Here is a 27,414-nt window from a genome sequence, read left to right as displayed (position 1 = left end):
AAACTCTGCAATATTTATATCTCCTCAAGAAGTAAGAAAAACTAACAAAGAACAAACCAAATATATGGTATCCATCAGTACCCAGCATATTATGGACACACTGGTTTGTCTTGCTAAGTATCTGCTGATCTACTAGAAAGAAATTCCAGGAACAGAGGATGTGTGCATTGAGCAGTTGTTAAGTAAATATCTAAACTTTTATCTCTTAACATCCCTACCTCGGCCATGAAAAAAGCCAGCAATTTGTCCATATGGTAACCCAGATTCTACAACATTAAAAAATTCCGAAGTTAATTATCAACTCTATTCCATGGTGAGAACATCTCTTTATATGATGTCTGATTGTCATAAATTCCATCTTCTGCTGTCACCACTATCCTTTGGGAGAAGTCAGCTATTTACTGCCCAACCCAGCAAAGGATAGTTGGACTTAAAATATGTGATTTATGAGAAGCATAAAATTCCTCTGAATCTGAGGCAGGAAACCACCTTTGGAAGATCTCATCAGAACTGGGTTTTATGGCTTACTGGGAGCTGTATTATTTTCAAAGGTTTCTTCCTCGTTTGGTGTTTCAGCTTCTTCCTCCTCTTCTTCCGGATCATCAGTATCTGCTGAGTCATCACTGTCATCCACCCATCTTCCTGGCATGAGACCCGCAGAGTCGTAGGAGTGGCAAAGGGGCCCCACGATGTGCGAGATGAAAGACTCCTGAAGGTTGGCCAGCTGTGGGGCAGAACGGTCCATAAAGGGGCTTATGGGCAAACCGAGGCTGGCTTCTTCATCGCCCTAGACATGGGGGTTCACAAAAGGCAAAGGACAGAGGAGTATAAACATAACACAAGCCAACATTCACCTGGCATCTAATGTGTGGATACATACAACATAGCCCAGACAGTCACATAAAAAGTCTTTGATGTCACCACTCAAAGACACGGCCCGATGGCTAAGATGCCCAGAGAGGCCTTTGTTCCTGGGGTTTGTTAATGGTGCAGTTTTTGGTTCATTTTCAAGGGGCCGTCTGATAGAATTACAGATGTATACCATGTTAGCGGTGCTGGGGTTTGAATTGATGTGTCCTGCACATCCGACAAGCATGCCACCAGCTGAACCACGTCCCTCTGCTGCTGGCATTTTGCCTTGACTGCTTGGAAGCACAAACCATCTTCTTGCTCAAGTCAGGTTGCTATACTATCCCAGAATTTGTTTGATTTGTATCTTCCATGATTCCATGGTTTTTAATATTTTTATTTATTATAAGTTTTGCTCTCTAACTGCCAAATATTTACAAGAATAAAAGTAACAGATCATAATTGCCTAGAAAATTTGAGGGAATTTATAAAATTATAATCCAGGGTATGTGAATTTTCCTTATCTTTTGTATTTTTCTGCATCGATTGATGTCACTACTAGAAAAGGCAATTTACTATTTTTAAAAGCATAAATGTTTTATTTTGCCTATGAATATTGACTACATAAACCTTAAAAGTTTGTTCCAATCCCTATTTAAGTGCTATTAATTAAAAGTGCCTCAACCTGATTGAGAACCTTTAATACTAACATTTTTTATTTTTTGCCATTGGCCTGAACTCCATCCCCAGTAACGTGGACAGACTTTTCAAGTCAAACCCTGGCCCCTTTCTTCTATGCTCTGTCCTCACACTGCAGGCCCAGCAGGTCCTGCCTCAGCTTCCCTGTGCTGGGATTCCAAGCCTGTGCCATCATGCTGCCTTACCCCTGTGCTGAAGGACACTGAAGAATGATCTAACATTTCTTTTGCATCAGCCCTGTCTTAAATACTTGAGAGGGTCTCCCTGCTCAAACTTCACAGCAATGTTCTGATAAACCTGTTTTTAAAGTTTTACATAATGGCTTTTAACATCTGACCATAGTCGACCTATCATGTCTATCTGCCCCAGGGTGATTTACACACACACACACACACACACACACACACACACACACACACACCTTTTTCATGCACTGCTGCTGTTTAGCTCTAGACAATTAGCATGCTTCCATACACACATCTAAAGCTGTGCTTATTACAATAAACAAACCTGGAGAAGCTTAGCATTTCAAGGGTGTTAATGACATCTCACTAGACCGCCCTGTTATAATAACATCTCTCTCCAAAATGCCTACAAATAATTTTACCTCAGTGGTCAACAGTTTAGTCCATTTTCACACGTCAGTTTAAAATTCCCTCTGAAAATGCTCGGTGTCTATTTGGTATAATCATGAATATGAGGTGGAGTGATCATGCTGTCATGGCTTGAGGGAAGCTTTTCATGAACGCGCACACTGCAAGCACATGCAGCTGGTGACAGACGATGCAGCTCTGCAAGTTACCTGCTCATAAAACTCACTGGCGATGCCCTCAGTCCAGCGCAGGTGAAGTTCTTTACATTTAGCAGGCCCGTTTATGTCAGCCAACTTTATACACATTTGACATACCAGGAGGCGATCATTCTCATTGGTCCAATCGATCCCAACACTGTCATTTACCTGTTTGGGGGACAAGATTAACATTTTCTGTCTCCATGTCTCACTTGAACATGAGAAATGACAACAGAATTTCATTGTCTTCTTACTGTGTGGGGGTGAGAACATCAAACATCAGAACTTTGGATACTGGATCTAATATCAGCTTGCGTTAAAAAAGAAAAGTCATGTAGCTCATTAAAAATTAGTCAGTGATGAAGTACTTATTACTTACCGAATGTACAAGAAATCTTGTTTAAAGTTTGTACACCGTATCAATTTCCATTACCATAATAAAACTACAATAAGAAGTTTTCTTTTGTATGGCTATGTATACATATGTTTGCAGGAGTATGTATGTGTGTAGGTGTGCATGTGTGTGCATGGCCAGTGAGACTCTGGAGCCTCCTGAGTCTGCCTCCTCAGTGCTGTGCCACTCATATATGGGCACTACCGTGCTCAGCTTTTTATTCGTATTTTTTAAGTGTGGGTCCTCAGGGTCATACTTAGGTCTTCCCGTTGACAAAGCAAATATCCTACTGCCTGAGGCTTCTCCCAGAACCAAATTAGAAGCTTTCGTGGGTGAATACTTCGGCTTTTATGTTTGACCCATGAAATTCTGCTTCAAGTTTTCTTTCATCTCTATTGCTGTCAGTTAACTTATCTCATTCACTGTAGAAACGATTATAAGTTAAATGAAACAAAATAACAATGATAGCTAATATATTTTTTTAATTCTTTTGTAGAACAAAGTCTGACATAAATGGCCAAGACCTTGACTTTTTAGGCATCTGGCCTCAGAGCAATGCTTATATGCCAGCATGTGGATAAATATTTCAATCACGTCCTTCTCAGAGAAAACTCACAGAAATTTACTTTTGGTCAGTATTTTGATTCTAGCACACCTTTTAATGAAGCCACAAAATGAATACTGGTAAAGATCAAGTTACCTTGGCGTTAAATTTGGCTACAAAGTCAAAGTGTTTCTTCAGGTCAGTAGCCAAAATTGCTTCAATGACTAGGAACCGGAAGTGCTTAAATTCCACATGGTCCAGATTCACTAAGAAGTTATACTCTGGGCGGGACATGAAGAGACTCCACGCTGCAGCTGCATGGTGGTTCTCCAGAACTGAGCGGTCATTATACAGCACCGCCTAGGGAGGGAGCCGGGGAAGACAGGATACAACTTTTCAGTTAAAAGGAAATCACAAAAGCTCCTAAGAAAATGGAATGTCTTAAATTACATATTTTTATGACTATTAAAAAATAACTGCAGTGCCTTGTCTACTGATGCTTACTTTTGGGTAATTTTATTTTCTGGCTGGCCTATAAGTTTATCCTCTTAAATTTTTTTTGCCAATTATCATGTGTATTTTGTGATATATAAATTCTGTGTGATATATTCATATTATATGATATATATATACATACATATATATATATATATATAATCTTGTAAAGAAAATTTTTATTTGTGGAAACGTTGTTAGATCAAAATAAGTCTCTCCAAAGCATAAGATAGATGGTAAATTCCTACCAAGGAAAATACATAAACTAAGAATAAATGTCGCCATGGAAATATTTTGAAAGAATAAGTTTCAAATACAAAAAGGTTTCTTATACTCTTAAAAGATGAAAGAAAACATGATTCTCCAGTCTTTTCAGAAAGGGACGTGTGTGCCAGTTGTCTTTGTGTTGCTGAGAACAGTCACTGCTAGTCATTTGGTTCGATTCTCTTCTAAGAAGGCAACTGAGAAAAGACGTTTCTACGTAATGAGGGCGGACATCTACCATGAGTGTCTTGGCACAAACCGTGACATCTTTGGAAAGTAACAAGACCTCTTAGAATTTTACCTGAGGACTAAGTACAGCTTGGTTTCTACAGACCCTGGGCCTCTTATAAGTAGTATTTATAAAGGTGATTTTATTCTAAAAAATGTATACATTAAATTATTATCTCCTCATGAACATCTAAACCTTTACCTGAGGGGCACTAGTGGCCACCAGAAAAGCATTTGTCCTCCCTGGGTGGTCATAGTCGTGCATGGCTGCAGCCACATACAAAGCCATCAACTCTAGGGCTGGAATGTTCCCGGACAGACACCCGTACTTGTCATCTGGCACATGATACATCTTTGAAAACACATAACCCATGTGTCCGTGAGTGAAGCCACCGTCAGAATCTGAGGAGAGAAAGAGAAAGTGATGGTCAGTCCTAAAAACTGTAAACCTGGAATTCCCTGATTGCTTTGAAAGCAGATAAAACCCACGGTCGGAGTTTCTGGCTTTTGCAAGGGCACAGGTAGAGTTCATACACACCTGAATCACTTGCTGATCCGTGCTCACTAATCACACTCGGGAGGCCAGGAATTGGCTGCGTTGTGAGATACCACACAGCATGTAAGACATCAGTGGCGTGGATTCTGTTATGATCTGCAACAACGCAAAGGGGCAGGCACACATCAGCTGGTGAACTCCGGGGTCCAAGGAGGAAGAGTGCCATCTACTGGATAAACACTTCCATCCTCGCCCTTCAGCACCTCAGGGAAGGCCTGGCTGATTTCCCAGGACACATTCCACCAACTCCATCATTTCCATGTTAACAAGAAAGCACGCCCACAGCATTTATTGTGCAGGTAGATATCCAAAGTGGAAACGCCAGTGTCTGGTTCTTCCAGAGCCTACATACAAAGGGGACTCACTGTGTAGTGTTTACATTTCTGTTTCTTTGCTCCTGAACAAGGAAAACTATGCAAAGAAGCCGAAAGGAAGAAAAAAAAGTCATGGTAGAACTAACTCAGAACAAAGACCCAAATGTCACTTCTGAGGAATGACGTTTTCTTCTACCTTCACCAGCAAAGATGCCCTGCTAAAGGGATCAGTCACACAACCAAACACTTCCTATCCTCCTTTACCGTTGGGAACCAGCAGGTCTCCATCAACCCCAATCCTCATCAAGCAATCATTTATATATGTGCATATGTACAGATGTATGATTACGCATCACACACATATACACACATGTATGTATCAGCTGCTGCCTCATGAGTTTCTTCCTTAATCCTTTCCTTTCTATAGCTGCTTCTGGATGAACTTAGATGAACATGGAATGACAGTTAAATTTCATGCTCCCCTTTGTCCTGAATGGTGTCACCGGTGGGACTCTGAGTAAAGACTTAGTCACTAGGATGTGAATAGTGTCTCTGGACATAGTTCAGCAATTCCATTTTTCTCCTTCCTTCCACAGCTTTTTAATATTAATTGTGGAATCTTTTACAGGAAGCCATCAGATATGATTCTTGAGGAGAGTAAGTACTAAAAATGGTTTGAGCCATGAGTGTCTGTATTTTAATTAAAGCTGTGGTGAGCAAAGTGTTTACTAGCTTACTCATGTTAGTCTAAGTGTCTAACTTCAACACACAGGAGACATCATTGTTTCAAAACATTACCCAAAAGCTAAAGCTTTCCTAGTAGATGCAAATAAATTCTTCTATGTAAGTGAAAGGGATCTTGAATGGTATCAACAGGTACATTTATTTATTTATATTTATTTATTTTAATATTATTTTGTATGTGTGTGTGAGTCTGTGAGTGTGTGTGTATAAAAGCATACATACAAGCACACTGCAGGTCAGAAGACAACTGTGGGAGTCAGCTTTCTCCTTTTACCATGGGGGTTTGTGGGATCAAATGTAGGTCCTCAGCTCTCCCCCGCTGAGCCAGCTTGCTTGCCCTATACACATCATTATTATAACAAATTATTTTCACATGGGTGAACTATTCAATAGTTTACAAAAATAAATTAGTCACTAATCTAAAAATAGGAAATCAAAATATAAGAGTCTGGAAGCTTCTTTTTATACTTGAATACTGGCTCAGTCCTCCCCGCATTGTCTCACATGACACTACAGACAGCACCCTGTTCTGGGTCACGGCAAAGAGGCATGACCACACGTCACACAGTGTAGCTTCCGGGTGAATTCAATAAAACCTGCTGATTGAAAACTAAAATGCACTTGGAAATAAAACAATAATTGGGAAATCCTGTCTGGAGCATAACTGTTCTTTAGTTTTCCTGTGGCTAGCTTTCTGAATGTGTTTATTTATGTAACTCCTTAACCCTTGTGAGAGCATTAACATTTATGTCACTTGCTGGCATCCGACCAGGCTGAGCCCTGGGAAAGTTACATTAAAGGAAGCTAGGCTTATTGCCAGATTCCACCCCCCAACAACCCCTTTCCCCTTTTCATTTCCCTCTTTCAACTTCCATGGCCTCAGTGGCCAGACTTTCCCAAAGGACCCAGTATCATTAAGCTTCTCTTCCCCCCAAGCCAATTGGTCTATTTTGCCTATGCTTTTTCCCTGTGTTTCTCAGCACATGTCTGTGGCAGGCTGCATTCATCGTTTTCCTTTTCTGCTTTGCATTTTTATGTGAATATTTTAAAATCATCATGCTATCTATCTAAGCTTGCACATCCATCCTTTTTAGAGATATTTGCCAATTATTTGTGTCCAAGTATAAGCATTTTTTTTAATTTAACTTAAACCTTTTTGTTGTTTTGGTTTTATTTCTGCTTTTTAAACAGAGTCTCTCTCTCTAGTTCAAACTTGTTTTAAATTCATTAGGTGGCCGAGGATGACCTCGAATTTCTAATTCTCCTGCCTCAGCATCCTGAGTGCTGAAATTATAGACATGTGTCACCATGCATTGTTTATGCAGTTCTGGGAATTGAACCCTGGACTTGTTAGGAAAGATCTCTACTAACTATGTTACACCCCTAGAACCTCATTTCAAATCTTGATAAATACACAAGACATGAGCTTTTGAAGTTCAATATACCTAAGAGCAAACTTCAAAGGGAAATCATGTTTTCAATGGCAGGTGTGCAATATTAGTGCATGTGCTATCAAAGCCAACAAACATAGCACATTCCTAAGATGCATTCAAATTAATAGATTGAATAGGATTGGCTTTTCATCTATGTATTTATACCTTTGAAGCATCATATGGTTTCTACACACTTCTACACCTCCTGTACTTGGGTCTTTGGGGATTTTCTTCAGTTCCACACATTCTCCAGTATTGTATAATGATCATGCTTACATGTGGCGATTGAGTGGATCTGATGTGAACATTTAGCCTCTCCTTTTATCATGTCTTCAGTATTATACTTTTCTCAATAATCCAAACTGGAATCCTTGGCTGTGCCCTCATCTTGTGATTTCACATGTACCTGATTATTTGAAACCCTCCCTTTGCTTTTTTTGTGCATTCTTCTCTATACTACCAACTAAACTACCATCTTCCAGCGTGTCTAAACACTAGCCACATTTATCTTATCTTGAGAATATATCAATTGTCCTTGTTTTAGTTGTTGAACTAATCAGATACCATGAGAAAAGTTAAATTCACTCAACAAAAAACAGGTGATTTTTTTCAGGAGAATAAATTTAAATTTTAATCTTATTTCAAACAACTATGAAAGATATGCAAGGCCTATATTCAACCCTTTTAAAAGTTATAGTCCTATTTGATCCTGGCACCAACTGAAGGAGATATCTTGACCCTATTTTCTGGAAAAAGAAATTAGGTTAGGGAAAGTGAGTGAGGCTCCAGGGTCTCAGGTGCTGTGTGATGAAGAAGACAGGCTTCCAGCAGTAGCCATCCCTACAGTGAGGTCACACAGAATCCCCACAATGTGCGACTCTCTGTCTGCTGCCGATGACTGCCAATGAGGGACCTCCCACCTCTCTGCAGGTCTGACAGGCATGCACTGGATTATCTTGCTTATACTCACAAGGAATGTCCCTGTATCCGATCTCCAAAGCATGGAAGTAATTCATAAATTCCCTAACTGGGATTTTAAAGGCTTCAAAGAGGCCCATGTCTTCAAACAGTCTGTACGACACCTGTGAAGGGGAAAGGCAAGGCCTTGTAAGACATAGGGTGAGAGTGTGAGTCCATCTACCACACAGATGTGCTTCCAGCAGAAAGACTTCTACTGATAAAAAGAAACACACTGAAGAGTTCTGTGTTCTGAGCCCCTGGAGGTCCTTACCACAGGGACTAAATCATCTATATTTAAGATAAATATTGTACACAAATCCCACAGACATCCAAGAAACCAAGAAAACCCTAAGCATATACTAGGAATATTGCACTGAGGTATTAAATTGAATGACTATTGAACACTAGAAGATAATACAAATACTAAGCCAGGCATGGCATCTACTACTTACGATCTCAATACTTGGAAGGATATGGCAGGGAGCTTGACATGGCTTTTGAATCCAGACTAGATACAGAGTTCTTCCATTGTTTTCATTATTATTGTTTTGGCCAATATTTGAATTATTTTATATAAATACCAAGGGATTTAGCAATGCATGCTGATTCCCCAATAATTACAGTAACAATGGTAGTAGTGAGATCCTTGCCCTAGTCACCTGTCACATAATTATTACAGATACTTCTCAGAGTACCTTTGAGATTGGTACTGTGAGTTCCCGATCTCTGATATCAGAGGATGCTGAGCACAGAGAAGTTGAACAACTTGTAGAAGATCACACAGTTGGTATGAAGCAGAGCCAGAACCCAAGCTGTACACGCTGGTAATAGAGTTTGTAGTCTTAATTGCTTCAAACAACCATGCTTGGGAAATCAAACGGTTAGAACTTTACATCACTACAATTTCATATGATTAAGAACAAATAAACAAAAGCAGGAACAGGGCCACACAATATATAGGCCTAGAACTCATGATGTAGACTAAGCTGGCTTCAAACTCACAAAAATCCACTTACCTTTGCCTCCCAAGTACTGGAATTAAAAGCATACACTAGTATGCCCTGGTTTCCCACAATATTCTTAAATCATTTCAAAGACGAACTAATGAATTAAGTAGTAGGCTATTATTCTAGAGTCTGATTTTACAACAGGATATTATTATCAAGTTGTTATCAAAATCAACTACCTAGTGTTTCACATATAGTCATTCCAAACTAATGAAATAAAAAGCATGAACTTGGCAAACTGTGTTCACCAAAAGGGTATATATAATTTCAAAAGCTGAAGGCTGGAGAAAAGTTTCAGTGGGTAAGAGGACTAGGTATTCTTCCAGAGGACCCAGGATCAACTTCCAGGCCCATAGGGCATCTTACAACCATCTGAAACAAAAGTTCCATGAGATCCAATGCTCCATTCTGACTTCCACAGGTACCAGGCATGCAGGTGGTACACAGACATAAATGTAGACAAAACACTACTATACACAAACAAAAATAAGATAGCAATTAATTTATGCTAAAATAAACAGGTAAAACATCCAGATACAAAGAATTCAGCTAGGCCAGGAGCTGTGGCCATCACACATACAGTTCTTCAAAGACCTTTTTGAAGTGAGACTTGGCCCTATGGAGTCTCAGACAAAAGATGATTCTTGTTCTGCCCATGCTAAATAATTTCAGCTGTCCTAACATCTAAAAGTGGCATGGAAGTCAGGGGTGGTGGGGGACACTTTTCCATAATCAGAACTTTGTGCCTTTTATACTCACAAACTCAAAGGCAGAATCTCAGAGAGATCTACTTAGCAATACAATTAAAACTGTGTTCCCTCAGAAGTTCTGTTTTCCAAGATTAACTGAAATAAATGGTAACAGAGAGGGATACAAAGAGCCTGTCTCAGTGGGTGATTTGTATATGAACATACAAAAGATAAGTGGGTGAGCTTTGAGATCCAAAGTTAATTATCTCAAGTATTCTTAAATAGACAGGACAGCTGAGAGTGTTTTTCCCTGGGAGAGCTCATGCTTAGCACACTGGATTCAACCTTAGCAAGACAACAATAAGAACGGACACTCCATGTCTATACCTCTGAGACCATCAGGGGAAACTAGACATTTGCATCAGTGTTTACTATATTGTCACTGTGGTGAAAAATGAACAGCCATCAAGGTTACTTTGCTATGTGGTCACCCTTCCTGTTTGGAGGGTTGGATGATGCTTTGAGTGAACATGTTTTATGTATTCCTGGGAAATGGCTAAATGTAAAGATCCTGGACTTCTGAAAAGGCTAAGATCAAACTAGATTTTGAAGTCTAGTGTTTATGATTAAAAAAAAATATTCTTTCAAGTCAGTTTCTTCTCTAACATGGACATTAAGGAAGGAAGGAAAGAAGGAAGGAAAGGAGGAAAGAAAGAAAGAAAGAAAGAAAGAAAGGAAGGAAGGAAGGAAGGAAGGAAGGAAGGAAGGAAGGAAGGAAAGGAAAAGAGGAAGTCCTGTATCAAGCTAGAAAGAGAGAAAGAGAGAGAAAGGAAGGAAAGAAGGATGGAAGGAAGGAAGGAAAGAAGGAAGGAAGGAAGGAAGGAAGGAAAGAAGGAAGGAAGGAAGGAAGGAAGGAAGGAAGGAAGGAAAGAAGGAAGGAAGGAAGGAAGGAAGGAAGGAAGGAAAGATGGAAGGAAGGAAGGAAGGAAGGAAGGAAGGAAGGAAGGAAGGATTCCGATCCTGTATCAAGCTGGTGTGATAACATAGACTTGTAATTCCAGCCCTTAGGAAGTGGAAGCAAGAGGATCAGGAGTTTAATGTGAACTTTGATGACATAAAATATTTGACCCTAGCCTGCATTACATGACTTGGTCTCAAAAAACAAACAAACAAACAAACAAAAAACAAAACCCAAACTACCACCACCACCAATAAGAGCTATACCAAAGTTCCTATGAAGATTAGCAACCAACAAGCAGGTGTGGTGTTTGGTGTCTGAAACCCTAGAACTCTGGAGGCTAAGGCAAGAAGACTATCATGAGTTTAAAGCTAGCTGGAGCTACATAGGGAGCAACATACACAGGCCAGCCTGCGCTACGTTGTGACACTGTCTCAAGGAGAAAACAGTCTGTGAGGAGCCTGCAACATGCACCAAGGGCAAAATAGTGTGAGGATTTTCTCATTCTCCCTGGGTTCACTTCATACCATCTCCAGTAGGAAGAAATGATCCTTCCTTGACCACAGTTATATTTTGTGGCATGATACATTACATACCTGTTTTCAGAACAGCCCCAGTCTCAGAATCACGTTTCGTAACTGGATTCAAACACTACCAGGAGGAGAAACAAATTCTCACACTACAGTAAACTGCTGCAATGGCTGCCTCAAGCTTGCTAAGAACGGTGAGCTTTATAGACAGTTTAGCACTAAGAACTCAGGAAGAAGGGATGGAAGGAACTGTCAATTCCTACCAAACATGGCTGCCTGCTATTCTATCACAGCCATGGTGGAATAAAGTCTGGCAGCGGGGCAGGGGCATATTACACGATGGTAATTAACTTCTGATAAGTCTGGCAATGGCTCTCATCAATGTGGGCTATGTCCTGCTCCCACTGAAAGCATTTTTGTTGTTGCTGCTTTTCAGTTTTTGAGGTAGAGCTTCATGAAACCAAGGATAACCTCACACTCACCACAGCCAGCAGTTTTCATGAATGCTGTGGTCTCTATTCATGTCTATGTTTTACATATATGTTGATAGATCACACCTTGGATTTTAGATATAATTTAGGTTTTAGTTACTTATTTTAATTTTATGTGCATAAGTATTTGCTTGCATTATACATGTGTACCATGTGTGTACCAGGTGCCCACAGAGTTCAGAAAAGGATACCAGATCTCTGGACCTGGGGTTACAGATGGTTGTAAGCCACCATGTTGGTGCCGAGGACTAAACTCCGGTCCTTTGCAAACGGCTCTTAGCCAGTGTGCCATCTCCCTGTCCTGACATGTATGTTTTGATAGATATTTTGTAACACAACAAATTCATCATGCAGCTTCAATTTTCAGGACAACCACATTTAAACACCTTATTTTCATGTTTCTTTTCTACTTCCACAAACTAATCCTTCAATAGGGAAGCCTTGAGAGAGTCTCCGCTACAGAAACAAGGCTAAAGTCTTGTCATGGACTCCAAACACTCAGTCTGGATTGCTAGTGAAAGATAATGATGGTTTTGATTTGCAAACACACAGCTCCGGTGTTTCACATATCAGTGGGGAGATACATGCTTCTGTACAGTATCCTATTTTTGATGAGGCCTAAGCACAGTGATACTCAGAAGTTAAAACAATAGACAGCAATCTAATTATAGTGATAGATTAATCATAAACAGGAGTTTCCTTTCTTGGCCAGGACAGCTTCTCTTTGGCTCAATTCTATGAATTTTGGTCACCTGTCCATTCTGCTTATCTATCTCTGACTCTCTTCTGTCTCCTTTGTCTTAAGATTTATGTAATATCCCAATTGTAGACTACAATACACATTTGAAATTTCAGTTTCTTTGGCCAACACACAGCCATAGGACCTACCAAGTGTTCTATAATATAATTTCATTTCTGCCTGCGTGCCAGAGATTTTTCAGCAATTAAGAAACTGTTTTCTTCTGTGTTTCAAGTAAGCCACTTGAATACATTTCTTACCTGGCTCAGAATACGGCCACATTTTATTCCTATATTTTCCACTAAATCAAAAATTGGAAAATTCCAGGTGTTTAACTGATCCATAATCGAGTCCAGGTTATCCATGACCAGGGGCTCTGGAGCAAGAATTGGTTTGTCCTGTAATAGAGATGAAGACACGTGAACCACACATAGCTTTTTTATTTAAAAATCACTTTGGTAAATTCAATAAACATCTATATCTCTCTGAAATGAGTCCATGCATCTTAAAGTCAGTAAACAAACAAACAAAATAAAATAGGAAGAAGACATGAGCCCAGAGGGAAGAGGCCAGCACTGGATGTAGCTGAGACAGAGTTTTATGGAGTCTGGTGCCTGCTTGACCATCTTTCATATACAATCCTGCCTGACACAGATGCTTTTCCCAATGTTACTTTCACTACTTTTGCATCAATTGAAGACTGAAGAACTTTAGAAAACTCTGATGTTATTTCTAAATTTCCTTCTTTCTATACTTCAGCAAATGTATCTGAGATGTGGGACTTGGCTTATGTTGGATCATTGACAGAAATGCATGAAGAGGATGAAGGCTTCACCCCTCCACTTTATTTACATCTACTACATTCAATATCAGCATTATTACTGAAGAATGACAACTGCCACATCTTTGAGGAATGTAATTTCATGGCTGTGACCTGCTCTCCCCTAAACAACTTGCTCTGTATTAATGCAAGGACATTCAGTATATAACATGTCCTAAATTATGATACTTGTATCTTCTCACTACCACAAATATTTTAAAAATTAAGCAAAATGAAGATAAGAAAACGTTAAAAAATTTTTACTTGAAAAACTGCTATAATGTGTAAGTAGCAGAAACATAAAGAAAAATAGTAACAGCAGCAGCTTATGATTTCAGGCAGGTCAACCACTCTGTCCCTGGCAGCTGCCTTAACCTCACTCAGACGTGAACCAGTGACTGTCTCTACACCAGGTAAGTCACCACTACCTTAGAATCAGTAAGAACCTGATCTAATATAACAAAAAACAAAACAAAACAAAGCAAAAAAACCCAAATACTGCTTCATGTTCTATTCAAGAGGATATAAAAAAATAAAACAGAAGCTGCCCTAGGAAAATCAGCTAATCAATCAACCTTTCTAAACTACTAGTTTAAAATTATATTACCATTTCTTATTATTAGTTTTTAAATTTTTCATTAAACTTATGCATAGTTTTTTTGTTTCATTGTTTGTACTCATGGACTGGAGAGATGGCTCAGCGGGAAAGAGCTTGCCATGCAAGCATGACAGCCTCAGTTTGATCCACACAGTGTTCTTTAAAAAAAATAAGTGTGATTGAATGTGGATACACGTAATTTCAAAGCTGGGGACATATTTAAAGGCGGGTTCCTAGGACTAACTGGCCAACCATTCAAGCCTGCATATGGAGCTCCAAATCAGTGAGAGACCTTGTCTCAAAATAAATTAGATGGAACTTGAATAAAAACACCGGCAGTTGTCTTTTGGCCTTCATTCTCATGTGTGCTCACCTGCATGTGCACCTGCAAGCACAGGCATGAACATGAGCACACACACACACTTTAATTACCAAACAAAAGTATCACGAAGAAAACAGTACGTCCAAAGGTTATACACATGTGGTTTCAAACAGATGCGGCTATAAGCCTAAAGGTGGCAGAATATATCCCTAAGTCAGTCTCTGCAACGGAAGCAAGTTCTGATGGAAATGAATGAGTTTAGTGATATGGGGCTACCAGGAAGATCATGGCCTGGGAAGTATAGGTGCCACAAGCCGATGCTTTCCTCAGTGGCTCTCTCTGGCACTCAGCCTCCTCTTCATTCTGTAAAATGTCACTGCTGTCACTGTTGTTGTTGGTCTCATAATCAGAGGTAACTTGAGAAGTGTCATCTGCAAGTGAAAGAGAAAAGCCTATTATTAGAGACCTATGATGGGAGGGGACACAAGGAAGTAAGTCCCCTTGAAACACATCACTGTATGATGAAATATGTAAGGAGAGTGTGCCTTCATGGATCTATACATCAAGAACATCGTGGAGACCAGATGAGGGTGTTAGATTCCTTGGAATAGAGTTAGAGGCAGCTAGTAAGCCACCCAACATGGGTGCTGGGAACAGAACACAGGTTTTCTGGGAGAGCAGTGCATATTCCTACCCTCTGTGCAATCTCTCTGGCCCCCAAACACATTTCAAAACCCAACAGATGGGAAGTAAGATGTGTGATTTATGTGACATTCAGTGGTTCTGATGATTACTTTTGGATCAGTTATTTGCATTAATTCTATGTTTATATTTCTTTCTCACTTCTCTTTCACTCTTTTTTCCCTTTTCTCTTTCTTTTTTCTTTCTCTTTCCTTCCTTCCTTCCTTTCTTCCTCTTCCCCCTCTCTCCCTCCCTCTGTCCTCCTCTTTCTTCTCCTCCTCTTCCTCCTCCTTTGTTCTTCCTTTGAAAGAGAATCAATCTAGGGCTTTGCTCATGGTATCAAGAACTCTACCACTGAGCTATATTCCCTAGCTGGAATTTTGATTTCCTCTATTCTTCCACTGCATTAAGCCTGGAAACAGTTGACTAACCACTAATTATGGACAGATGGGATAGAAATAATTATGTTGATGCACTCAGGAATGAGTGGTCTGCAGAACATGAAGCAATGGCTTATGCCCATGTGTGGATAGAAATCATGTGTATAGACCAGGTAATTGGGAGTTTGGGCTTCTTCCTTCTTTTGTCTCCTGCATTATCTCTGCCTGAAGTCGGTAATCAGTTGTTAGATAAAAAACCAACCAGAAAATAACAAGTGTCTAAAAAATATGCTTCCAAGCAATCATCAGGAAGAATGAAATATCTGTAACATTATCTCAGGATGCTCTCTCTCTCTCTCTCTCTCTCTTTTTCCGTCTTTCTAATGTAGTTGCTTGTAGAGTAAAATTAGGGACAAAGAATGGCATAAAACCACAACTAATGAGATGCAGTTCCTGATCTGTGGAGAAGGCAACACTGCAGCGCAGGACCACGGCACTATGAGAGCCCTTGAAGGTACCTGACCTGTTCCCCTCACTCTATTAGCCCTGGAAAACTTGGAGGAGCACCCCAAGTCTTCAAAAGGCTACACAATGGCCACACTGATAATTTTCCTTTGTCTTTTCCTTGCCCTTTGTATATTCCTACTCAATAGTCTCATAGGAAAATTATGTCTGCAAATTTGTTTGAGAGTATCTACTAAGAAATGTTGACAAGGACGCATAATTATTTCTGGTGGTAGCATGACCTTAAACTCTATGTTTCAGAGGTGCTTTGTTATCTACCATTTATGTCTTTAGCACAATAAAAGCAAGCCCACAGAGCTGTGCCAACAAAAATAATTAAGACAGTAACAGTCACAAGCAGTAGCCACTTACAGTGAGCCCCATACTCCAATGAGAAATAAATGCTTCAATATATATTTAATCTTATTTAATCTTTGTGGTGATCTTATGTGCTGGTACTATTGTTACTCTGCCATTTTGCAAATGAAGAAACTAAGGTGCAAAAATGTAGCCAATCCATGAGTAGGGAATAGAAGGAGAGGTAATAAGGCTACAATACATTTGCTTTTAACTTTGAGATCCTGCCTCAAGACAAAACTGCGTTAGCATGAACAGTGATACAATGAGGGTCATATCTTAGTGTCAGGGTTGGTGATCTAACTAGCACATGCTAGTCCAAGTAGTCCTTTAATGGACAAGGCATCAAGATGAACCACCATTTATATACAGTGTAACATGTAACATACGTTGCTCTTCATTACACAAAGGGGCCTCTGACTTTTAAAATAATATACATTTGTATTCAAAGTCCAGAAACTTGGAAGAGTCCCACATCAAAACTGTGCTATGAGTTAAATTTAGATAGTGGCTTCAGGATGATTTTTATTTCCTTGTTTGTGTTTTTAAATTTACATATTTGGGGCTGGAGAGATGGCACAGTGTTTAAGAGTATTTTCTGTTCCCCATTTTTTAAGTGGATTACTTGGTTTGCTGCTTTTCAGCTTCTTTAGTTCTTTATATATACTGGATATGAGTCCTCTGTCAGATAAAGGGTTGGTGAAGATTCTTTCCCAATCTGTAGGTGGTCGCTTTGTTTTGATGACGGTGTCCTTTGCTTTACAGAAGCTTTTCAGTTTCATGAGGTCCCATTTATTGGTTGTTGCTCTTAGAGCCTGTGCTGTTGGTATTCTGTTGAGGAAGTTTCCCCCTGTACCAATGAGTTCTAGGGTATTTCCCACTTTTTTTTCAAGCCGATTTAATGTGTCTGGTTTTATGTTGAGGTCTTTGATCCACTTGGACTTCAGTTTTGTGCAGGGTGACAAGTATGGATCTATTTTCATTTTTCTACATGTAGATATCCAGTTAGACCAGCACCATTTGTTGAAGATGAAGCAAAAAGACACACATGGTATATACTCACTCATATAGACATACAACATAGGACAAACCCACTAAAACCTGTGCATCTAAAGAAACTAAGCAAGAGAGAGGACCCTAACTAAAACGTCCAATCCCCATCCAGAAAGGCAAAGAGGATGGACATCAGAAGAAGAAGAAAACAGGAAACAACCTAGGAACCTACCACAGAGGGCCTCTGAAAGCCTCTGCCCTTCAGACTATCAAAGCAGATGCTGAGCCTGATGGGCAACTGTTGGGCAGAGTGAACGGAATTTTAGGTAAGAACTGGGAAATAGTAAGAGCTGGAGAGGACAGGGTCTCCACAAGGAGAGCAACAGAACAAGAAAATTTGAACATAGGGAACTTCCCAGAGACTCATACTCCAACCAAGGACTATTCATGGAGATAACCTAGAACCCCTGCACAGATGTAGCCCAGGGCAGTTCAGAGTCCAATTGGGTTACATAGTAATGTGAAGAGGGACTGCCTCTGACATACTCTGATTGGCCTGCTCTTTGATCACCTCCCTCTGGGGGGGGGGAGCAGCCTTACCAGGCCACAGTAGAGGACAATACAGCCACTTTTGATGTGAACTGACAGACTAAGATCAGAAAGGAGAGGAGAACCTCCCCTATTAGTGGACTTGGGGAGTGGCATGCAAGCAGAGGGAGGAGGGAGGGTGGGATTGGGATGGGAGGAGGGAGGGGCTTATGGGGGGATGCAGAATGAATAAAGTGTAATTGATGAAAAATTAAAAAAAAAAAGAGTATTTTCTGCTCTTGTAGAGGAAGTTTACCTCTCAGCACCCCTATCCGGTGGCTCACAGTCATGTATAATTCCAGCTCCAGGGGTCTGATGCCTAACTCTGACCTCCATGAGAACTATACCCACATGTATAAACCTACACTATCACACACACACACACACACACACACACACACACACACACACATACAATTAAAAACTTTAGAAAGTTAAAATTTGCAAATTAAAAAAAAAAAAAAAAAAAAAAACAAGTCCAAAATTCATATGGGCTTTTTGGTCCAGAGGAAAATATAAAATAAAATAACTTGAATTTCTAGCAACAGAATCCAAAATAGTGCGTTACCTGTTCTGTTTGGTTTCTGAATGGCTGGACCACTTGTCTCTGAGGATCCATCTGCAGGATTCCCTTGTGAATAAGGTCTGCCACAGCTGGGAAATGTTGGGAAAGCCATCAGTACCTCTATATGTTTTAAAACACTTTTTAGCACATAGTACCTTCATAAACATCAACCATTCCCTTCCGTGGTCTTTGCTGGCTCTAACCAAAGCCCTGAAAAACACACTTCAGAGAGGAAAGATGCATGTTGGCTCAGGGTTTAGGGGATATCATTCTATAGTCAGCATCTCCACTGACCATGGAATAACAGCACTGAGACAATCTGTCAGGACAGTGACAGGGCAGTGACAGAGAGCTCTGGAGAGATGGGGGATAGGAAAACCCTCAGCGGCCCAATAGTAGGAACCTAATTCCTCCAGTGAGTCTCCTATACCGTGTTTGTAACTTTTCCCAACAATGGGAAAAGTCAGTCATAACTGTATCTGTAGATCCATCCATTGGTTAAGTCAGGACACTCTAGATCTAGCTATTCTCCAGGATCCTTCATGTTTCATACTGAAATCACAACTATAATAAAAATATCATAAATGATTGATCAGGAAAAGAGCTTTAAACTTCATCTGACCCTCCTCCTCCAGCTGCTGAAGTTGTTATATTATTTGAGAAAATACTGAAATAACTGCCATTTATCTGTGAAGAGGATCTGAAGGTCCTGGTACATGTTTGGCTATGAATATTTTCCCCAATGGGATACCTTTAGAGACTTGTTCCTTTATTTCTTGAAGTTAGGATATTCAATTTCTGAATAAATTTTTAATAAAAGAAAACAAAAGTTAAAACATAATGACAGCACATTAATTTTATTTTATTTTATTGGCCAAAATAAATGTTTTATTTACCATATATTTCTCAGTCATTCTTTAAGGTCTTAAGAAAATGAACAAAGGAGAGAGACATTTGGAAAAAAGTGTGATTATACACACTCTGCTTGAGAGAAAAAAAAATGAATCAACATGATCTGTGGACAACCAAGAAGACAGAAGGTTGTGGAAAAGTGTATAGCTCCTCCTCACAGAGGTAGGTAGAAGACAAAGACCTTTTTTTTCTATTTTCACAAGAACTTGACTGTTTTACAGTCAAAAGTTAATCCCACAAAATCTACTGAGTTCCAAACTGGCCCCTCCTTTTTATCTTGTTTAACTACTTCATGATTAGATTTTAATATCCTAATTTGTGGCTGGGCTCTTTTCTTCTGCATAATATAAAAGATCTCAGAAGAGAAATTTTTGATCTTATGGTTACTTAAGTACAAGATTAGCCAGCATAAAATCAAAACAACAACAACAAAACACAGTTCAATATCTAATGATGACTATGTAAATGTCTCAGTCTTTTCTCAACTGTATATACAGTAAAACTGTACGCGATGGCATATTGTCCTACTAAGTAAATTTAGTTTTCCACCCTGAAATACAGAAAAGGATTATATGGGACTTATTTCTAATGAGGAATAGCTATCATTTTGCCTTAGGGAATCAAAAGAAAAGGAAAGAACTAAAAAAAAAGTTAATGAAAATTTATAAAATTCATGCAAACTTATCATACATGAAAGCTGAGAAAAGGAAGGCTTATTAGTGTGAAGACTTTCCATTGCCTGATAATACCTAAAATGACTGTGTAAGTTACTAGTTCAAATAGAACAGCTCCTGTCCAAAAAGAGAGAGAGAGGAAAAAAAAAAAGAGGCCAGCTCGTTGCAAAGGCATTACAACAGCCAAGAGACTAGGGTTCAATGCCAAACCCTTCGAGTTCAGCAGGGGAAACCACAATAATTAGTCGTGAGTTTCTGGAGCATTCTGTGACTACATGGGTGGTTGCCTTGAAGGGACTAATAAAACCTGGTTTGGATTATAAATTTATAAAGCCCAAACAAATAAAACACACACTACTGGATTTCTAAACATCACTGAACCAGGAGACAGAGAAATCCTCTTTTTTTTTTTTTTTTCTGTACTCCCTTTACGAAAACCCTACCACATTCTTCCTCTTAAAACAACCAGAATAATCTTGGAGGAGCAAACGTGGACAAGCAGTAGACCTTTCCTGAACACCCCTATCTTTTCTGTAAGATGATTATTTCTCACCAGTCTTGAGGGAGGGAGGGGGAGCCTCTTGGAAAAGCCAGAAGCAGATGTTCTTAACCCAAATTACTCTGCTGGGTTTTATCCTGGCTTAGGGTGCTGAACAAAGAACAATGCTCCCCTCAGCAAGTCTGCCTAATGTCAGATGCTTGAACAATTACAGGGTGTTAACCTACGGGAATTGGCTCTGGGGTCCAGAGAACTTGACATAAAACAGACCGAGAGCTCCCTGAGCCTTTGGCCCAGTGAGCGTGATGGAGCGTGTCTCTTAGACCTTTGACAGCACAACAGCACTGGGAAGATGGTTGTGATGGGTGAAGATCCCACACAAGTCATTTTACTTAAAAAGCTGACTTGGGGAGAGCTTGGGTACTATTTTATTCTGGTCTTTGTCTAACAAGCAACACTGGGTATTTTTCTCAGTTAAAAATAGTACTAGAGAGAGAGGAAGTAAAAATAAATGATAAAATCAATGGTGTTTGTTTATCTTAAGGCAGTAAAGTTTGGACGAGGGGCCATCCCCAGGTGTTATGTGTTCAAGTCTTGTTAAATAGTCCATGGTGCTGCTTGGAGGTGGGGGCACCCTGTAAGAGGTGGGTCCTGTGGAAAAGGAGGTAGGGCATGGGGGCAGGGCTAAACGGATCCTGGGACCTGCAACCTCTTTCCTCCCTGTCTTCACTTTCAGTAACAACAAAATGTCTCTGGTTGGACACTCCCTGCTCTGCGATTCTGCTTCAGGACAGCCCCAAAAGCAAGAGGGTCAAGGAATGATTGAATGAATCCTCTGAAGCACTAAGTAAAAGGAACCATTCCCTGCCAGAGTGAGGATACAGGGAGCCTGTGTCATGTATGTCATACGTGTCAAATGACATGTATGAAGCTCAGTATCAGCTGTTAGTTGTTAGGACGCTGATAAAATTGACATGAGCAAACTACATCCTGCTGTTCATTCAAATAGTCATCTTCATAACATTTTGTTTAAGGCATTCTCAGGATTGTACTTAAAACACTTGCCTCTTTCCTCCTTAAAAAATACTTAATACTAGGGACTGGAGACATGGCTCAGTGGTCAAGAGCACTGCTGCTCTTCCAGAGGTTCCGTGTTTGATTTCTAGCACCCAAATGGTATCTTATGACCAGTCTCACCCAGTGTATTACCCTCCCTAGCCTCCTAGAGCACTGCATACACATAAGAAAAATAAACAAATCTCTAAAATCTTTAATATTTTAAGATCAAGTATCTAAAATGAAGATATTACTGCATGGAGGGGACCTAGACCCCCTGCTCAGATGTATCTGATTGGCAGCTCAGTCTCCATGTCGGTTGATGAGTAAAGGGAGCAGGGGCTGCCTGTGTCATGAACTCAATGCCTGCTCTTTGGGCACTTGCCTCTGGCGATGCAGGCTTGCCAGGCCACAGAGGAAGGAGATCCAGGCAGTCCTAATGAACCTTGATAAGCTATGGGCAGATGGCAGAGGAGGGGAACTCTCCTTTTCAGTGGACTAGGGGAAGGGGATAAAGGGGATAGAGGGGAAGAGGGAGGGAGGGTGGAACTGGGAGGAGTTGTGGAAGGGGGCTTCAACTGGGGTATATAATGAATAAATTGTAAAAATATAAAAAATTTTATTTCAAAAAGATCTTTTTTAATAATCATCTGATAATACTTTGTAATTCAGTTTCTTTTTATTTCCTTCTCCTCTCTTCCTTTTTTCTTTCCATTCTTCCTTCTTTTTTGAGAAATGGTATCCATGCTAGCCCTCAAACTCACCATGTAGTTCAAGCTGTCTTTGAATTCATAGTAATCCTCCTGAGTGTTGGGATTACAAACAAGCATGTGCCCATATGGCCAGTTTATAATTATGTTTTATTGTAATGTAAGGATAACCTATTTGCTTAATTTCATTTGGGGAACCATTTGAGTCCAGCTATAATATATTATAAATAATTAGGACATTTTGAAAGACTTAAAATGAGATATATACATTTCAGGTACAATGCATTAAAATAGTATAAAATAGTCACAGCACAACAAAGAAAAACATTCAAACAAAATAGTCAATTATATGAGCTTACTTGGTGCAATATAATACAATATATTTTATTTCAATTTTTAAACTTCTATTTTTGAGTATGTGTCTGTGTGTGGGTATGTGTACAAGAATCCAGGTGACTTTGGAACACAGAAGAAGGCACGAGATACCTGAAAGCCAGGGTTACAGGTGGTTGTGAGCCACCTAGTGTGGGTGCTGGGAACCCACGTAAGGTCCTCTGTAAGAGCAGCAAGCACTCTTAAGCCCTGAGCCGTGTCTCCAGCCCACAAAATAATTCTTTTATCCATTACCCATTACTATACGACCAATTATATAAAGCTAATTATTTTGTACTCTTCAATGACCTGTTCAGACGTATGGAAAATAAGGTTCCTATTTATAGAGCCACCGGGAAAAATGAAGCTCCCATGACAGCCTCACACAGGACACCACACTCTCCTATACTTTCCTGCTACCATGATAAAGTTCTTACCTGCTACATATGACAGGTGGAGGCAGGATCTGAGGGGACAGGTCTGGGGCACTTTGGGTGTAAGTTAAGACCCTGTGAGATCCGGGGCCTCGCTTGGCAGTTGCTTCAGAGGATTCTGGAAACTGAGCTGAAGTAATGCTGCTGACGGGACTGCTGTCAGGCGATCCTTGAGGAGGTGAGGAGGAAGGCGAGGGAGTTGGTGAAATTGTAGCAAGGCCACCTGAAGAGAACGAGAGTTATGATGTCATTCAACAAATACCCCTGAAGTGAAAACCTGCGACTCCCTCCATGACCTTCACCCTTTACGCATACACACAGAGGCCATCAACTACACAGATCTGGTCTTACGTCCATGCTACCATCTGGAGACAAGGCATGTAGCTGCAGTGTCTCCGTGACATAGAAATGTGACCAATAAATCATCCGGGAAAATTCCTGGTGGTGCTGGCTCACCACCGAAGCCACAGTGGCCTGAAACAACCTCAGGGCAGGATATTATTTCCTTCTCGCATTTTTGTTTCTTTCTTGTCATCCTGACTTGGAAATAACAGGTATTTTCTCATATGTCTGACAAACTTCCAGCTGGAACAAAACTCACTACTTTAAAATAAAAAAAAAAGATATACTTATTTTTTATTTACATGTGTGTGTGTTTGCCTGCATGAGTTGATGTGCACTGCATGTGTACAGGAGGCCAGAAGATGACACCATATCCCCTGGAACTGAAGTTCTAGGTGGCTGTGAGATACCATGTGGTTGGTGGGAACCAAACCGAGGTCCGTAGGAAGAGCAGCAAGTGTTCTTAATCACTAAGACATCTCTCCAACCTCCCTATTGCCTTAAAGTCACATCTAGAGCATGGCAGCAGGCATGGGATGCTTATAATACGCAAGTGAAAATGATGAGTTGGGAGAGGTGATTAGCCTTCCTAATAGTTCATACTCTCGGTGAAATGTATACTTGTATGTAAAAAAATGCCCTCTGAGGAAAGCAAGTTTGAAGAGAACATTGAAGCATGTAATGCATTCAGCACAAACCACACAGTAGGCCTAAAGTTTAAACTTCAAAATTGGGTGCTTGTGCCAGACTCCCCCCGTGTTTCACATTTCTGCCACAGCTTGAGGCCTGCCTAGGGTACTAGCTTGAATTTCTAAAGCTCTCACTCTGTAAGTTTAGGCTAATGTCTCTTGAAGCTACAGTCTCCCAATTACAGAGTGGGCAGAGTGCAAGTAAAGTTGGGAGGAAATAAAAAAGAGACGAATGACTTTGAGTCATCCACAGGTCTCTGCTCATCTTCTCTGAGGGGAAACTGGTAGTCCTGGATGTCACATCTTCCGCTGGTGTGTGTAGCTAACTGGCAGTGGTTCAAGGCAGCCTTGTGTCCAAAACTCAGTTCCTTCAAAAGGTTGACTTTTCCCAGTCCAGCATTTCCTGCTCTGTGGAGTAGAAGATCATAGCTTGTACAAGCATTTCCTTGGTGTCTGTTTTATAATTTTGTTGGCACTATGTTTCTTCTGTGTAGGGACAGGTTGGTGGACAACCTCCCTCCTAAGCCCCTGCATATTTCTGTGTTTTTCTCTAATCAACAGATCAACCCCTCATCTTTGTACTTAACAAATGAGCTCACCGCAATCCAGTGATGCTAAACATTTTTCAGGGTTGCAAGCACAAGTGAGAGTGTGAAGATGGGAGAGAGGATTGACACCTGGCAAGGGGTTAATTGCTGCCTGGTCTACAGAGTGAGTTCCTGCACAGCCTGGTCTACAGAGTAAGCTCCAGGAAGCCAGAGCTACATAGGGAAACCCTGTCTCAAACAAATGAACCAAAGAGCCTGTACAGTAACTTTGCTGTGTGATACGGGAATAATTTCCTACCATTTGTTTTTTATCTACACACACATGTATGTGCCTGAGTGTATGAAGGCATGGAGGCACATTTGATCTCCGCTGTCTCCCCAACGGCTTTTCACCTTGGGTTTGGAGGCAGAGTCTCTCAGTGAACCCTAGGCTCACTTATTCTCCTGGGCTGGTCTTTAGCAAACCCCAGGAATCCTCCCAGTCTCTTCCTCCTTCCTGCAGATCTGCCTCAGCCTTGCTTGGCTGTTTCCATTGAGGTGAGGATTGAACTCAGGTCTTGAGTCAAGCACTCTACTGACTGAGCAGATTCCGCAGCCCTGCCACCTGCCATTAGGGAAACTTAGTTCAAAGCCCTTAGGGAAACTTCTCCATTTCTATGTTGACACAAATGTGTATTCTGAGGACAATTATGGGAAGACAGATTTTGTTTGAGCTGAGAGCTGATAGTGGTAGAGACATGGGGTCCATTCTTAAATACACACTGTAAAGGAGGAGTACTTTGCTTTTACAGTTCTTTGTTCTACATATTTTGAACGCTTTAATAAGCACCAGGTCATAGTGCCAACAGTGAGAAGCAGAGATTTATAGGGCAGGGGTTGAGAAGATGAAAGTGTAAAGTTTACTGCAAGTTAAAAAAAAAAAAGAAATATTAGGGATGGTATGGCAAGAGGACATACATTTCTATTCACTAGCCTTCAGATAGATGGAGCGATAAATGAGCAATGCAGACATAGGCAGAGTATCCCTTCCCCAAAACGCTTCAGTGGGAAAGAGTTCAGTTTTCTAAGCTTTGTGGATTTTGGAACATTAACAGCAACTTTTTTTTCCATAATTTTATTTTTCTCATTAGTTACATTTTGTTAATTCTGTATCCCAGCTGTATCCCTCATTCCCTCCCCAATCCCACCCTCCCTCCCTCATCTCCTCCCTGCCCCTTTCCAAGTCCACTAATAGGGGAGGACCTCCTCCCCTTTCATATGACTCGCTTTTGTCAGGTATTTTCCGGACTGGCTGCAAAGTCCTCCTCTGTGGCCTAACAGTACTGCTCCTCCCTTGGGAGGTGGGGAGGTCAAAGAGCCAGTCATTGAGCATCTCTAATGCAAGTTTGACAATCAGAAATGTTCTAACTTAAGAGTTTCAAATTATGGCTGCTCAGTCTGTAATCACCAAGTACACTTTCACTTTAGAAAGGAGGGGAGGGAGGAGAGGCTGCCATCAGGATGTATTGTGCAAAAGTAGAATAAATGAAAAAAGAATAATTCCGACAAAAATTCAAAGGGGTAGGGATAAAGTATTGAAGCTATAGGAAAGGTATTTCCCCAGGAAAATTAGAATTAACCTCATCTGTAAGTCTGAAAGAATGAAAGAAAAAGGAAGGAAGAAAGAAAGGAAGGAAAGAAGAAAGGAAGGAATTCTAAGACCCTTTAAGGGCCATCAATCTAAAGTTTAGAGGGAAGATACCAAATTTTTTGTTACACACACACATACATACACCACATAAACTGGGTGAGCTAAATATGCATACTTTCTTACATATTTATCTTCATTTTGTAAGTGAGTAATTTTAAGAGATTCCAGGAATAAGACACAAATCATGAAATGCATTCCCTTAGTTAGTAAATTATCCTAATAAGAAACATTTAAAAACATTGATAGGCAGTATACACATATACATATATGCATATTTATAACATACATTCATACATACACACAACTTTTGGAAGAGTCTAAAATCCTAATTCCTTTGAGTAACCAAGCCTTGTTGCCTTATTCCTAAAAGCCTGAGAAATCATATGTTAAGGCACAGAGGCAACCAAAGAAATAAGAGGAGGAATACTGCCCAGGAATTCTTTAAGTAAATCCAGTATAAAAGTCTCTCAGTTTAACTTTAATTGAGGAGGGAAGAAGTGGGAGCTGCAGAGACGGCTTGGCAGCTAACAGCATTTGCTGCTTTTATAGGGGACCTAAGTTCAATCACCCGCACCCACATCAGGCAGCTCACGAACACCTGTAACTACCCCTGCAGGGCACCTGACATTCTTCTCTGGTCCCCACAGGCACCTGCAGATATTGTACATATACACACAGACACATAAACAAACGTGTACATAAACAGAAATAAAATAAATCAGCTTTTCTGATAAATACATGCCTCTGTGCCAATATTTTAGAAAATGTATCTAAAGTAAATCAGTCCTAAGGGAAAAAATTACCATCATATAAAATTTTCTTTTATGTGTAGCTTATAGGTTTAAGTAATCTGGATTTAACACAGTAGAAAGCCCACTCTTATAAGACCCTAGCAAAGGACAATGACAGAGGCAGCAACTATGAGTTAGGGAGATTTGGAGGCTGCCATAACAGTGGCTAACAGTAATCCATTGTTAATGGCTCACACTAGAAGGG

At 40.3% G+C, this 27,414-nt stretch overlaps 1 protein-coding gene across 1 annotated transcript in view; it reads right to left on the bottom strand.

Moving 5' to 3' along the window:
• Pde3a (phosphodiesterase 3A) overlaps positions 1-27,414 on the bottom strand; it is a 281,973-nt gene that overhangs the window by 14,425 nt on the left and 240,134 nt on the right. Inside the window, exons 6-15 of the mRNA XM_060384366.1 lie at positions 23,153-23,372; positions 18,496-18,581; positions 14,701-14,855; positions 12,945-13,082; positions 8,281-8,392; positions 4,802-4,915; positions 4,466-4,665; positions 3,433-3,636; positions 2,351-2,506; positions 529-787 (exon numbers count right to left, since the gene is read on the bottom strand). Coding sequence (XP_060240349.1) covers positions 529-787; positions 2,351-2,506; positions 3,433-3,636; positions 4,466-4,665; positions 4,802-4,915; positions 8,281-8,392; positions 12,945-13,082; positions 14,701-14,855; positions 18,496-18,581; positions 23,153-23,372 — 1,644 coding nt within the window. The remainder of the gene's footprint in view (positions 1-528; positions 788-2,350; positions 2,507-3,432; positions 3,637-4,465; positions 4,666-4,801; positions 4,916-8,280; positions 8,393-12,944; positions 13,083-14,700; positions 14,856-18,495; positions 18,582-23,152; positions 23,373-27,414) is intronic.

The sequence above is a fragment of the Meriones unguiculatus genome, chromosome 5 (assembly GCF_030254825.1).
Source record: "Meriones unguiculatus strain TT.TT164.6M chromosome 5, Bangor_MerUng_6.1, whole genome shotgun sequence".
NCBI lineage: Eukaryota > Metazoa > Chordata > Mammalia > Rodentia > Muridae > Meriones > Meriones unguiculatus.
This window is presented reverse-complemented; position numbering and strand designations above follow the sequence as displayed.